Genomic DNA, 14,156 nt, shown 5'->3' with positions numbered 1-14,156 from the left:
GCCCTAGCCGTTAGGCCAACTCCTTTTAAAATTTTTAAAACTGATCGTTCCTTTTTGCATTTGCACCTTGTTTACTGCACTGATTTTCTCCAAATGAGAGCTCTTATTGCTCTAGCACTTTGTAATGATTTTAATTAATCTACCAATAAAGGTTGACTTGACTTGACAATACAAGCATTTTGGGGCTCACTGTTTTCAAACTTGTGCAATGGAATTTCAACAGTCTTAATACTTCTTCTTACCGAAGTTTTATATAGCGCAAACTTGACGTGAAATCAGGTATCAGAGCGCTTTACATGAGCACCAGCTGCGTTACATGAGGACACATTAAATTTTTTTAGGCATGGGAAGATTAAGTGATTTGCCCAAAATCACACAATTTTGAGCGTTGTTGCCGAGACTCGTACCCAGTTCCCCAGATTTGAAGTCGACCACCCTAACCGTTAGGCTACATTCTCTACCCAATACTTGGTTGTACTTGTACTTCTTCATCATTCTTAGAAGGCGATGGACATGAATCTGATGTATCCATCTGAGCAACACTGTTGCCATACTGCAGCTTTCTTTCTGGCAGTAGATTTATTTTCCAACCTGAATGAGCACTGGACTTTATGCCTGCGCAAGCTTTCATTACCTACAGGAAGATTTCTCTTTCAATGCCTTAACTGTTATCATACTGTTATCTTGAACATTCCCTTGAAAAAACAAGCTTTGCTTTCTGTTGGTCACTGGGGGCTCACTCAAACAATGGCGCTAAATCAATCAGATTGTAATACTATGCAGATGCCAATCATCAAATCTGCTTCACATGGTTTACCATTAATCCTGTCACATGTGCCACAACAAACATATGTTAGAGCAACACTCTCATCATTCTCAAACTTGTCACAACCTCCCACGTATGTTGCTCTTATTGTGGTTTCTGCATGCTTTAATCTTTATGCTTCTTTTGGCATCTTTATCAATCAATCAGGATTGAGTGCGGCAAATCGATTGTGAGGGTCTCAAGGCACTAGAGTTCATGCTTACTTTGTGGTAATCTGGGCATGGTCTTGAGTCTGTTCCTGAATTACTGGAGTTAAGGAGTGGTCCTGAGGTGAAGGGGGAGATTGTTCCATGCTTTGGCTGCCAGGTGTGAAAAGTAGCATCCTCCACTGTTGCTTTGGTAGACCTGGGGGGTGGTTGGGTTGTTAGCGAGGAAGAGGCAGGGTATCATAGGTGTCTGGTTGGTTGGTGGAGGTCAAGCGTTTCTTGGTGCAAGTTGGTCCTGTGCTGTGCAGGACTTTGTATGCTTGGGTCAACATCTTGAACTGGTATCTCTTCTGGATTGGGAGCCAGTGTAGTTTCTTGAGGAAGGGTGTGATATGGAGTCGTCTAGGGAGGTCGATGATGAGTCTAACCGCTGAGTTTTGTATTGTCTGTAGTCTCTTCAGGAGGAGTGCGCTGATTGCTACATAGAGTTTGTTCCCAGAGTACAGGCTGCTGATGCCAAGGGCTTGCCTGACAATCTTTCTGGTGTTGACTGGGAGCCACCTGAAGATTTGGGGGAGCAAGTGTAGGGTGTGGAAGCAGGCAGATGACACTGCGTTTACCTGTTTCTTCATGGAAAGCTTGCTGTTCAGGTTGATGCAGAGGTTGCGGACATGGTCTGTTGGTTCAGGGGATGGGCTGAGTTCCACAGGCCACCAGGCATCGTTCCATGGAGAGGTGTTGTTCCCAAAGATGAGGACTTCCATTTTGTCGTTGTTGAGCTTGAGAAAGTTTTCCTTCATCCAGTTGGCGACATTCACCATACACCTGTGGAAGTTAGCTCTGGTGGTGGTGGAGTCTTTGTACAGAGAGATGATAATCTGGATGTCATTGGCGTAGGGAATGATGTTAAGTCTGTGATCGGACGGTGCTGGCCAGGGGGTCATGTACGTGTTGAAGAGGGTGTGGCTGAGGTATGATTCTTGGGGGGTGCCAAAGATGATCTTTGTGGGTTCGGAGGTGAACGGTGGGAGACTGATTCTCTGTATTCTTCCAGTGAGGTAGGAGGCAATCCATTTGAGGGTATCTCCCTGGATTCCAATGAGGTGGAGTCTGATTAGCAAGATAGGATGAGAGACAGTGTTGAAGGTGGCTGACAGGTCCAGGAGGATGAGGGCTGCCATTTTGCAGCAGTCCTGGAGAGCCCTGATGTCATCAGTGGCTGCAATCAGGGTTGTCTTGGTGCTGTGGTAGGCTTGAAATCTGGATTGAGAGGGGTTCAGGAGGTTGATGCGTTACAGGTGTTTGGTGAGTTGCTGGTTGATTGGCTTCTGAAGAACCTTAACTGAAAAGGGGAGCAGGGAAATGGGCTGGTAGTTCTTCAGTTCTGCTGGGTCAGTGGAAGGTTTCTGCAGGAGGGGTCTCACATCAGCATGTTTCCAGTCCTCGGGGAAGGAGGTCGAGGTAGGGGAGGTTTTCAGGACTTTCGGACCTCTTCTCCAATTGTCTTGCTCCTGAAGTTGAAGTCGTGGTGGGGGCAAGAGTCAGTGGGTGCAATTGAGTGCATAGAGTTCATGATGGAGATTGTGACTTGAGTTGTTAGAGGGTACCAATGGGTGATCGGGTGTTTGGGGTTTGTGGGTGTGAGCAGGCCAGTGATGTTGGCGGTGGTGGGTTGGGGTTTGAAGTTTTTGTAGATAACAGAGATCTTGTTGTGGAAGAAGTCAGCCAGGGTGTCCATAGTGACAACTTCATTACAATGAGCTTCTCCTATATCTCCTGCTCCTTCTGATATTAGCATGGACTGTCTACCATCGGTACCTCCAGATTTTGATTGTATGTTCAACGCTTCAGATTTCAGTCTCTCATTTTTGTATGCCATCAACTCAGAATACATGAACTCAGTTAAACATGAGAATAGCAGTTAGTTGCTGCTACTGGTCCTTATGTCGCCATCTTTTGCCATTCTTTAGTTCTTTTAAATTTTGATACTATGCTGCATGGGGACAAGACAGCTTGATTGGGTGGTTACAATATGGTTGAAATGTTGTGGCAGCTATTCCGGGAATTGGGGACATGGTCCTCAATAAAATGCATTGTAGTGAATTCCAGGTATTGAGGGTCACAAAAAGGAGCACACATAAAGGGTGATAATAGATTTTGTTTTGTTTCTTTATTCTTTATTTCGGTTTGAACACCATAAAAGAACAGACACAGATAAGAACACACAATGCTAAAACAGTTAAAAAGGCTAAAAGTCATGATAAAAACAATTTCAGTAAACATATAAATCCTTCATTGGTGGTTTTATACTAATTCTAGGAATTTTGGTGAGTTATCCGCTGATATAATTCTATGAAATACACTGACCTTCTGCTGGGTTAAGATAAACCATGTCGGAGAGAAAACTGTTTTTTTTATGGTTTTCTCATAGAGGTTATGGAAGGTGCTCCAGAAGCTAAAACAAGAGCACATTTTATATAAGTTCACACACTCTTCGTCAGCCATGTGAAAATCAAGTCTGATACTCTGGGTGATGGCAAATGTGTGTTTGCATCATGAGGGGCAGCTGTAAAGAGGTGCTTTAATGTAACATGTCCAGTTACATATAAAGTGATTAAAAAAGGCTGTCACCAATTTGAGAAAAGAAGTAAGTGAATTAATTTTCTGAAGAACACACAATTTAGTACAGTAAGGAAGCTAGACGTGTAACTAAGGTTGGAATTTTAAAATCGCGAATGTGCATGGCCTCTAAAGGACCACCTCTTATCAAGTGGACTACATGCTGAAACTCACCCAATAGGCCGCATCCCCCTATTAAACCATAACTACACTACTCCAAATCTCCAAAAGACCACATCTCCTACCCTAGACCATAACGCATCAGATAGGTCAGATGTCTTCGATAGGAACACAGCTCTCCATATGACTACTTTTCCCATTGACTGCATCATCCTCCCATAGAGCACACACCCTACGGCAAACCCCATCACTCCCCAATAGACTACACATCCCCTCTACAAACGCACATCACCCTTCCAAAGGCTAGCCACCTGAACAAAAAACAAATTTTCCTCCTGTACACTAGCAACCTGAAGCCCATCACCCTCCCGTAGACTGCATCTCCTCCACAAGACCAATCTCCCAGTCAGTACACTCAATAGGCATGCTATTGAATAAATGAATAAAACAAGTGGATCATGGAATGAATGACTGATATTAGACCTGTAAGACTTAGTATGGTATTCCTCCAAACTTTTTTGCCTTTGTCCTCCATTTTTGCTGATCATTTTTGCTGGCCTCAGGACTCTGTGCCCTTGACCACTGCAAACGAGTGCTAAAATGCATGTCCTCACTCCCTAAAAACATGACACATTGACTTAACCAAATTTGCACATTTAATTGACTTAAAATGCTACAATAAAATTGAGCTATATGTACCCCAAAGCCAGTATATTAAATGCTACTAGTACGCCTGCAAAAAGAATAATTGATGGACAGAATGCAGAACATTGTCATATATTCACTCCAGTACAGAGATCTGGGCCTAAATCCATCGTTTGTTTGCTCACCATGCCATTCCAGTTTGAACCCAGCCATATGCAAATCAGTCTTGACCCTGCACCCAATGGGAACAGTCCAGCCCGAACTGCTAGGCCAGGTCCTCCCTGGACTGGAAACAAGCCTCCTAGGACTGGATTCGGGGTTTCACCCCTCATCAACCAGGATAGCTTTACTCCAGCGGCATGGAGAGCAACGTACCCACGTCTAGGCATACCCGTCGCACTCGGGGTGACAAATGCAAAAAGAACAATTGATAGACTGAATGCATAACACTGTCATACATTCACCCCAGTACAGAGTTCTGGGCCTAAATCCATTGTGTTTTTGCTCGCCATGCCATTCCAGTAAGAACCCAGCCATATGCAAATCAGTCTGGAACCTGCGCTCAATGGGAACAGTCCAGCCCGAACTGCCAGGCCAGGTCCTCCCTGGACTGCAAACAAGCATCCTAGGAGCGGTTTTGAGGTCTGGTCATGGACCGACCTCTCAGTGCCAGCAAAATGCTTCTCTGACTCTCTGAATAAATAAAGGCTTGATGTCATATATATAAGAACATTCTTCATGTTACTATGTTGAAATCCCAGTCAGTTCACTATTGTTTATTCTATTATGATAGTTTTGTCACGGAGCAGCCAAAAACAAATAGCAACATCTTGCATGCTGGACTTAGCCCTTGTACATAATGTTCATGGTGTCTTGATCGAGCGCCTACAAAACGGTGTACGCAAACTGAGTTTGAAGAATGTTATCCCATATGTGCACGCAAACGAATGTCTGTCAAATGCCATTGTTTTTAGGGAGCGTAGGCAACTTAAGAGCGTGTGCATGTACAATGGCGAGTTCTTAACCAGGCCTAATACCTCCACATGACAGTCTCACTCCTGCCATTGCAGCCTGAGTGTGAAGTTTTAAACTGCCATTTCTGGCAAATAAACCTTTTATAAGGCCTAAACTTTCTTTTTTAATACCCCCTAAGGTAGGCCCTGCACAGCCCAGAGGACAGGGTGCAGTGTATTTGAAAAGTTGGGTACGTACTGTTTTAGTTTTACATGTCCTGGTTGTGAAAAACTCTACATTTGTTTTTTACTACTGCAAGGCCTACCTCTCCCACAGGATAACATTGGGTTACCTTATTACTTTTAATAAGTGATAACTTTGAATAGGCAGCAAGTAGGAATATTGAGTTTAGTGTTCAAAGAATTGCCATGTAAAACCCTCTTTAATGCTAAGTCCGAATTTTAGGTCACAGTTCTGAAGATATCACTTTTAGTAAGTTGGCATTTTCTTGTCAGAACAATTTGCTGCCTGCAGCCTGTATCCTTAGTCACATGACTAGGTATAGTTGAACTTTGTGTATTGCTCCCAGACAGTGAGGAAAATGTGATGGCAAGATGGGCTATCTCTGACTTGAGGGGGGAGGGGGAGCTGTCACTTACTTACCACATCATCACAAAGGCTCTGTCTCAGCACACTTACAAAGGGTTTCACACTATTCCCGTCGGTGGCTGTGATAAGAGCTGCTTCAGTGCTGTGGTTGGCTCATAATCCAGATTGCCAGTGATCCAGGAGAATGTGGTCTTCTAGGTGTTGGGAGAGTTGTTGGTTGATTGCGTTCAAGGACTTTTGCTGGCAAGGGGAGCAGAGAGACGGCCAGTATTTCTTTAGTTTGGCTGGATCAGTGGACGTTTTTTTCAGGAGGGGCCTCATTTCAGCGTGTTTTTCAGTCCTCAGAGAAGTAGAGCACGGTGATGGAAGTGTCAAGGACCTTTCTGAGCTTGTCACCAATTGTCTTGCTACAGAGTTAAAAAAACGTGTTGGGGCAGGGGTCCATGGGTGCTCCCAAGTGTGCAGAGTTTATGCTGGACATAGTGTCTTGTGTGGGGTCCCAGTGGGTGGGCAGGGTTTGTGTTCAAGATTGTGAGCTGGCTGATGCTGTTGTGGCGGAGGATTGACGTTTGAAGCTTTCGTAGATGGCTGAGATCTTATCATAGATGGAGTCAACAAGGTTGTCACACAGTTCCTGGGAGGGTGAAATGTTATTCTCAGTGGCTGTGGGATTGAATAACATCACTCACGCAAAACATGTTTAATTCTCCTTGTATTTTCCACTTTCTTGAAAGAGGAAAATCCCTCCATTGATTGTTTTTGTGCAGGAAGGTGTACCTTCCTGCACAAAAACAATCCTGCCAACAACGCAGAAACCCATGCACCATGGTACAAAGATGCCTGTGTTGGCACTTGGCACCATATTGTGCACTGGCTGAAAGGACAGGAATGCACTGTATCTCGTCAATATGGGTAATTCCTGCCCTTTCGATTTGACATAGGGAAGTGCGGCAAAAACACTTGTGGTGTTGCCCTGTGCCAAATTATTTTAAATGAGGCCCTTAAGACTTTGGAGAACTTGTTTTCTCCATAGCATTGTATCCCGAAATAAGGCTTCCTTAATGTTTGTGTATTTTTTCTGCTAAATTATTTCCTTTCAACTTGGTTTAAACTTTTTAAGTTCTTTATTTCATAAAAGTACTACTGAATGGCTATTTGTCGCACATGAACCACATACAATTTCTCTCTTTGGCCTTGTGCTCAAGCAGAAACCAGTTTAACTCTGTGGGCGTGAAAGTTTGAGCCTTGAGAGAACGTGGTAATACCTTGTGTCAATAGGGTGGATTCTTGCCAGCAAAATCTAACACTCCAATTTCCTACAAAGACAGTATGGTCAAATTTCAGTAGCAATGCTGAACATTTAACCAGGCAATACCAATATTTCTGAGCAAGGTATTGGATGCTTGTGGTTGTTGTATGCTGGTGATTTAATAAAAGTTAAAATGTAGGCATCTTGCATTAATGAATTCCGAGTGATCTGTGAGAATTTTTCTGTCCTGGAAGGTCTTTAAACTTAAGGGGCAGACTTTAAGTCAAGTTAGTAGCCATAATGTATTGATTAAAAAAAGTACTTTTAACAATGGCAGGAAATGTAACTCCTAAATATTTACATATTTTTTAAACAGGATAGGAAGAATGATTCATTATTTGTCACAGAAAAAAATGACTATAATTTATGCTCATTTATATTTACATTCAAAAGTTGACAAAGAAGCAATTGTTTCAACAGATGACTGGGTATATAGAAATGCCAAATATTTTACAATTCTTTATATCATCTGATGTCTTGAATTTTAATGAGCTATGTAGTGAGGCATTTACTTAATAAATATGCAATGTACAATACTGGTCTGCAGGGTAGATTCTCGAGGTCACCTCATCTGAAAGGAGAATACCCCTGACACCGAGCTTCAGTAGATGTTTTTGAACATATCTGACATAACCAGAAATAAAAGATGTGCACCTTTTATTACAAGAAGCAGGAAATCTAGGTTTTTTCTGCTTTGAACAACTTTTTCTATATTTTCAGGAAACTATTGGAGATAGTACTGATAAAATGGTGGTCTAGAAGTTTCAAATAAGTCAAAATCTTCATCTGTTATTAGCATGCAGTATCGTTTTTAATGGCGGTGTAGAATTTTCCTTTTTAAGAAACCTCTACATTATTCTACAGCACTGGGAACCATTTTGTAATATAGCCTTATAGCCCACTGTCAAGGGCTATACCGGTTGTTAAAGGCCCTGATCCTTAGTTATAGGCCTAAACTTGCGGCCCAGGCCTCTAATGAGAGAGAGGAACTTTAACAACTGGTATAGCCAGAGGAAGAAGGGCTATTACAACATTCCACCCACTAAGGGTTGAATGTTTTAAATTAAAAAGGGAGAAACATGAACATAAACACTGGAATATTGGAGCTCTGGGTTTATACCAGCCACACCTCCCCTCATTTAGAGGGCAGCCATAAGGGGGCACACTGAGAGTGCGCCTCCTGACAGCTTCTTTCCCTTTGTGCCTGCATCTATAATACAGCCCGGGTGCAGAGTCAAAGGGATTCCCTCATTTGTGTGGGGCCATGCCCCCACGCAAATAAGGGAACGCCCTCTGATGATAGCGCTGGTGCTTTATGTGCACCAATGCTATCGGTATTAAAGAAGGGGACGCACAAGCATCTGCAGCACCTCCTGTAATACCAAAGACCCCCGGGGGTGCGCAGATTGGGTGCAAATGCCTGGTATTTTGCACCCAGACAATTCATCGCGTGAAAGCACTTGAAATTTTGAAGAACAAAATCGGAAAAAATTGTGTTTACAAAATGAATTGGGAGCTGTGATTCTGATTCCTGCAGTAATATCCAATTTTTAAGGGGCTGCTCAGAGTCCCACTTAGAATGCAGCAAAATGTGTGCATTCCTGAATAACAGATACTTTTTTCTGAAAGTGCACAAGAAAATTACTCTGAACCTCATACTTACTAGACTCTAAAGGGGGGTGGGAGCTCTCAGGAATCCGTGGGATATCGCTGAAACAGAAAGCACAGAAAAAAGTATTATTCCGGTCATACTTGAATGAAATGTCAATAAGAAAGGCACAGAAATTAGTTTAAGTGGTATACCAACATAATAGCAACTGTGGAACAATAGTCAGAAAATTGATTATAGCAAGCTTCTCCACAGCACAAAAAAAATCAACAAACCATTAAGATACACTTTGATGCTGAAAATGGGATTATTGCCTATGTGCTTCAAGGAAAGTTGTGACAAGCATTGGCAAATATAATAGGTCTGGCCTTAATATGCAATTGTACACAAACTGCATTTGAAAGTGCTTCAGTCTTTATTTGCTACATCATTAAACCCAGACCTATTAGCTTTGCCAATGCTCATTTTATTTACTGTGTGCCCTTATGCATATACATAAAATATAAATGAGTAAATGCATGCATGACTGGCACACAATCCGTGACTAATACATTATACAAGCCTGTTGCAGTGAAAAAAACAAAACAAAAAGGATTGCTTGCTGTATACAATGACTTTCATTTTCTTAACACATGGCTATTCTGTGTGGCGTTGAGTTGTAGAATAGTCTCTCAAGCATTGCAGTGAGAGTACTCCAAAGGAGGCGGAATGATGCATCAAACAGCCAACAGTATATTTGAAAGAATGGACAATATCACTGGCTGGCGTAATGGCAGTGTGAGGATGAAAGAACTCAATGTAAATGCCTTAACATGATAAGGAGGGGAAAATGGATTGTGGCCTCACATTGGCCCTTATTAGCTTGTTTATTTATACCCTTGTAACACATGATTTGCAATTTCAGCTGCATGGCATCATCATCACAAATTAACACGATTTTCAATCCCACAAGAAGAAATGCATCAGTCCTACACAACCAAAAAGTTCTCCCACATGCCTGTGAATGGAGATGATACCCAGATCAAAGTCAAAGTGATGGCTAAATGGACTTAGGGCCATATATCTCATAGTGTTGCATTGCCCTTGTGTCATGCAAGGTAATGCATGGGCAATGCAACACTAAAGTCAGATTTACCAAGCAATTCATGCACACTTTGCAAGTTCCTACCAGGTTGCATTACAGAACCTTGTGAGGAACATGCATAGGCTCCCTGTTCCAGTTTGAGCACCGATAACCACAACACTGCATTTCAGCGTTGTGATTGGCTCAGGGGAGCTTGTGTGCCCAGGTACTTCCTTCTCCCGGCCTGGAGAGGAAGATGAAGAGGACAAGTACGAGGGGGAGAGGTAGCGGTCGGCTGTTAAAGGTAAATCCTTTTTTATTACATTCCACTCCCCCACCAACTCCCAGCCTCACCACCCCCGTCTGGTAGCAACAGCTACTGGGGGTATTACCCCTCATCAGCCAGGCTAGCTTGAATCCAGTGGAACAGTGAGTAAGATACCCTTGTCTGGGCATACCCATCCCACTTGTGCTACACAAAAAAATGATGGACGGAATGCTGAATAAATCATGCATTCACCCACAGTCAAGAGATCTGGGTTAAATCTATTGTTCTTTTGCTTACCATGCCACCCTATTTTAGACCAAGCCATATGCAAATCAGTCTTGACCCTGTTCCTATTGGGAACCGTCGAGCACAAACTGCCAAGCCAGGTCCTCCCTGGACCAGAAACAAGCCTCCTGGGACCGGTTTAGGGGTATAACCCCTCATCAGCCAGGCTAGCTTGAATCCAGTGGCACAGTGAGCAAGAGACCCTTGTATGGGCATACCCATCCCACTTAGGGCAAAAAGTGCTACACAAACAAATGATGGACAGAATGCTGAATAAATCATGCATTCACCCCCAGTCAAGAGATCTGGGTTAAATCCATCGTTCTTTTGCTCACCAGGCCACCCCAGTTTGGACTCAGCCATTTGCAAATCAGTCTTGGTCTGGGTTAAATCCATCTTTCAGGGTCAAGACTGACTTGCATATGGCTGGGTTGAAACTGGAATGGTATGGGGAGAAAACAAACGATGGATTGAGGCCAAGATCTGTACTGTGGTGAATGGTTGACATTGTTCAACATTCTGTCCATCAATTGTTCTTTTTGCATTTTCACCCCGAGTGGGATGGGTTTGCCCAGACGTGGGTCCTGTGCTCTCCATGCCACTGGAGTCAAGCTAGCCAGGCTGATGAAGGGTGAAACGCCCAGAACCGGTGCCCCGGTGTTTACAGTCTTGGGTGGGTATGGATTTTGAATGGCAAGGGAATTTTCAGTATTTAAGGTGGGTGTGGGTTTTTCGGTGGCAAGGGATGGATGGATGGATGGATGGATGGATAGATAGATAGATAGATAGATAGATAGATAGATAGATAGATAGATAGATAGATAGATAGATAGATAGATAGATAGATAGATAGATAGATAGATAGATAGATAGATAGATAGATAGATAGATAGATAGATAGATAGATAGATAATATGGTTTAGAGTGAAAAGGTTTTTTGGGATGGCAAGGCATGTTTTAGGGTTTAGGGTGGGCATGGGTTATTGAGTGGTGATTCATTTTTTTATGGTTAGGGTGGGTATGGATTTTTGGGTTGTAAGGGATTTCTTTAGGATTTAGGGTGGGTATGGGTTTTTGGGTGGCAATGGAATTTTTAGTGTTTAGGGTGGGTATGGATTTTTGGTTGGTAGGGGATTTTTTAGGTTTTAGGGTGGGTGTGGGTTTTGGGTGGAAATGGAACCTTTAGGTTTTAGGGTGAGCATGGGTTTTTGGGTGGTAATTAATTTTTTAGGCTTAAGCGTTTCTATTGGTTTTTTTGGTGGCAAGGGATTTTTTTAGGGTTTAGGGTGGGTATGGGTTTTAGGTATGCAAGCGAATGTTTTGGGGTTTGGGTGGGTATGGGTTTTTGGGTAGTGAGGTTTTTTCTTAGGGTTTTGGAGTAGCAAGGGATTTTGGGGTTTTGAGGGTGGGTATGGGTTTTTGAGTGGCAAAGGAATGTTTTAGGATTTAGGGCTGGTATGGGTTTTTGGGTGGCAAAGAAAATTTTAGGGTTTACGGTGGGACTGGGGTTTGGGCTGTCAAGGGAATATTTAGGGTTTAGGGTGGATATGGGTTTTTGGGTGGCAAGGGATTTTTTAGGGTTTAGGGTTGGTATGGGCTTTAGGTGGCAAGGGAATTCTTAGGGTTTAGGGCGGGTAAAGGTTTTTGGTAGGTAAGGGATTTTTTAGGATTTAGTGTGGTTATGGGTTTTTGGGCAGCAATGGAATTTTCAGCATTTAAGGTGGGGGTGGATTTTTCGGTAGCAAAGGATTTTTTAGGGTTTAGGGTGGGTATGGGTATTTGGGTGGCAAGGGAATTTTTTAAGGGTTAGGGTGGGTGTGGATTTTTGTAGGACAGGGGGAATTTTATGCTTTGAGATAGGTATGGGTTTTTGAGTTATAAGGGAATTTTTTGGGATAAGGGTGGGTGTGCTTTTTGGGTGAGAAGTATTTTTTCAGGTTAAGTTTGAGTATGGCTTTTATGATGGCACAGGAATTTTTAGGGCTTTCGATGGTTATGGGTTTTTGGGTGGTACGGTATTTTTTAGGGTTTAAGATGGGTATGTGTGTTTAGGTGGCAACTGAATTTATATGGGTTTAGGGTGGGTATGGGTTTTTTGATTGGCAAAGGATTTTTTTAAGGTTAGGGCAGGTATAGTTTTTTGGGTGGTAGGGATTTTTTAAAGTTTTGGGTGGGTATAGGTTTTTTGGTGGTAAGGGATTTGTTTGAGGTTAGTGTGGCAAAGGAATTTTTATGGTTTAGAGTGGGTATGGGTTTTTGGGTGGCAAGGGAATGTGTAGGGTTTAGGGTAGGTATGGGTTTTGATTGGCAGGGGAATATTTAGGGGTTAAGGTGGGTATGGGTATTGGATGGCAAGGGAATATTTAGTGTTTTTTTACTTGCATATATCTTTTGTGCCAATTGGCAAGTCTTCACAAAAATTTCCCAAAAGATTGTGCCAGTGATTCTAGCTGAGCATGGAAAGCTTCAGGGGCACAGAAATAAATGGAAGTCAAAAAAGTGTGTTTCCCAAGTTAATTAGCTAGAGTCTTTAGACACTCCTGCAGCCTGAACCACTGAACAGAAATATATTATGTTCCGGAGATAATGCTTTTTCTTTATTTGGTGTAAATCCGGTCAGCAATTCTCGAGATAATATAGAAAACCAGATTTGTATATCTGGGCGTATGTGGTTCTTTTGTAGTGCCTTAGTATATATGTTTAAAATTCTTAAACTTTTAGAAAACACTAACAATCACTGGATGATGTCATCAGTGATGTCATGAGTAATGTCATCAACAATGTCATGAGTGACCTAATATGTGAGGTCATAAGCAGTGCATTGTTGGGGCATTAATTATAGTTAGCTCAGGTAACTATACCTGCTGAATTTCACTGATTTTGTATAAGTGAAGTCTGAGCCTAACTATAACATTCCTGTAACCTTTGGTTTTTTCAGTAAATTCCCAAGGTTTTCTTAATTCTATTTCCTAAGTAGAATGACCCTGCAACCTTTGTTTTTTTTCAGGGAATTTCTAAGTTTTTTTTAAAGTGAAGTAAGTTGCCCATCGCAATGCACAGTGGGGGGTTAAACACAGGGCCTGGCCTTGCATTGTGCTGTCCCCACCCAAGTTTGTTGCTTCTGCCTCCTCTCTATTCCTTGCCATCCATTATCCAAGGCAATGACCCTGTTCCCTCATTACAGCCATTTGGGACTATTGTTCTGCCACTATCCTTCCTGCCTGCCCTAAGTAGTTATCTTGCTGCTCCATCCACCTTCTCCCTACCCTCTGTTGTTGAAGTCCATGTATGAGCGCCTCTCTCTTGCCCTTTGATCAGGAGAGAAGAAAATAAAGCCATTTTGGGCTTAAAAACATTGGGAATCTCTTGCCTGAATCGGGTCTGTTGGTATGTATGGTTGTACTGCCACTGCCTCTTCCTTCTGCCCTCAATGGTCTTTCATGTTGCCACAGCCTGGTTGGTTTGCTGCCCTTGCTCCCCTTTACGCTGCCCTCCATGGTCCGTTGTGCTGCCACTCCCCCTCCCACCTGCCCAGCGCGGTCAACTTCTTGCCTCTGCACCCTCCTCCATGAGAGGGTCTTATTCTCAGAGAAATTATAGTTAGTGCTCTAAACAACTAAAATGAGGACATATTTTCTGAGTTCTCAAATAGTGACAAAGCACTTTTACATAATTTCCTGTCTTCATGTTTTTTTTATTTAGT

General features: G+C 42.7%; 1 protein-coding gene across 5 annotated transcripts in view; it reads right to left on the bottom strand.

Annotated features, from left to right (window-relative positions):
• Nucleotides 1-14,156, bottom strand: part of RIMS1 (regulating synaptic membrane exocytosis 1) — a 1,904,179-nt gene that overhangs the window by 864,931 nt on the left and 1,025,092 nt on the right. For all 5 annotated transcript variants that reach the window (XM_085610935.1, XM_085610937.1, XM_085610936.1 and 2 more), the window contains one exon: nt 8,892-8,938. In XM_085610935.1, the coding sequence (XP_085467061.1) occupies nt 8,892-8,938 (47 nt within the window). The remainder of the gene's footprint in view (nt 1-8,891; nt 8,939-14,156) is intronic.

Source organism: Triturus cristatus, chromosome 6 (genome assembly GCF_964204655.1).
Source record: "Triturus cristatus chromosome 6, aTriCri1.1, whole genome shotgun sequence".
Classification (NCBI taxonomy): domain Eukaryota; kingdom Metazoa; phylum Chordata; class Amphibia; order Caudata; family Salamandridae; genus Triturus; species Triturus cristatus.
Note: the sequence above shows the minus strand (reverse complement) of the source record. Positions and strands in the feature narration are given on the sequence as shown.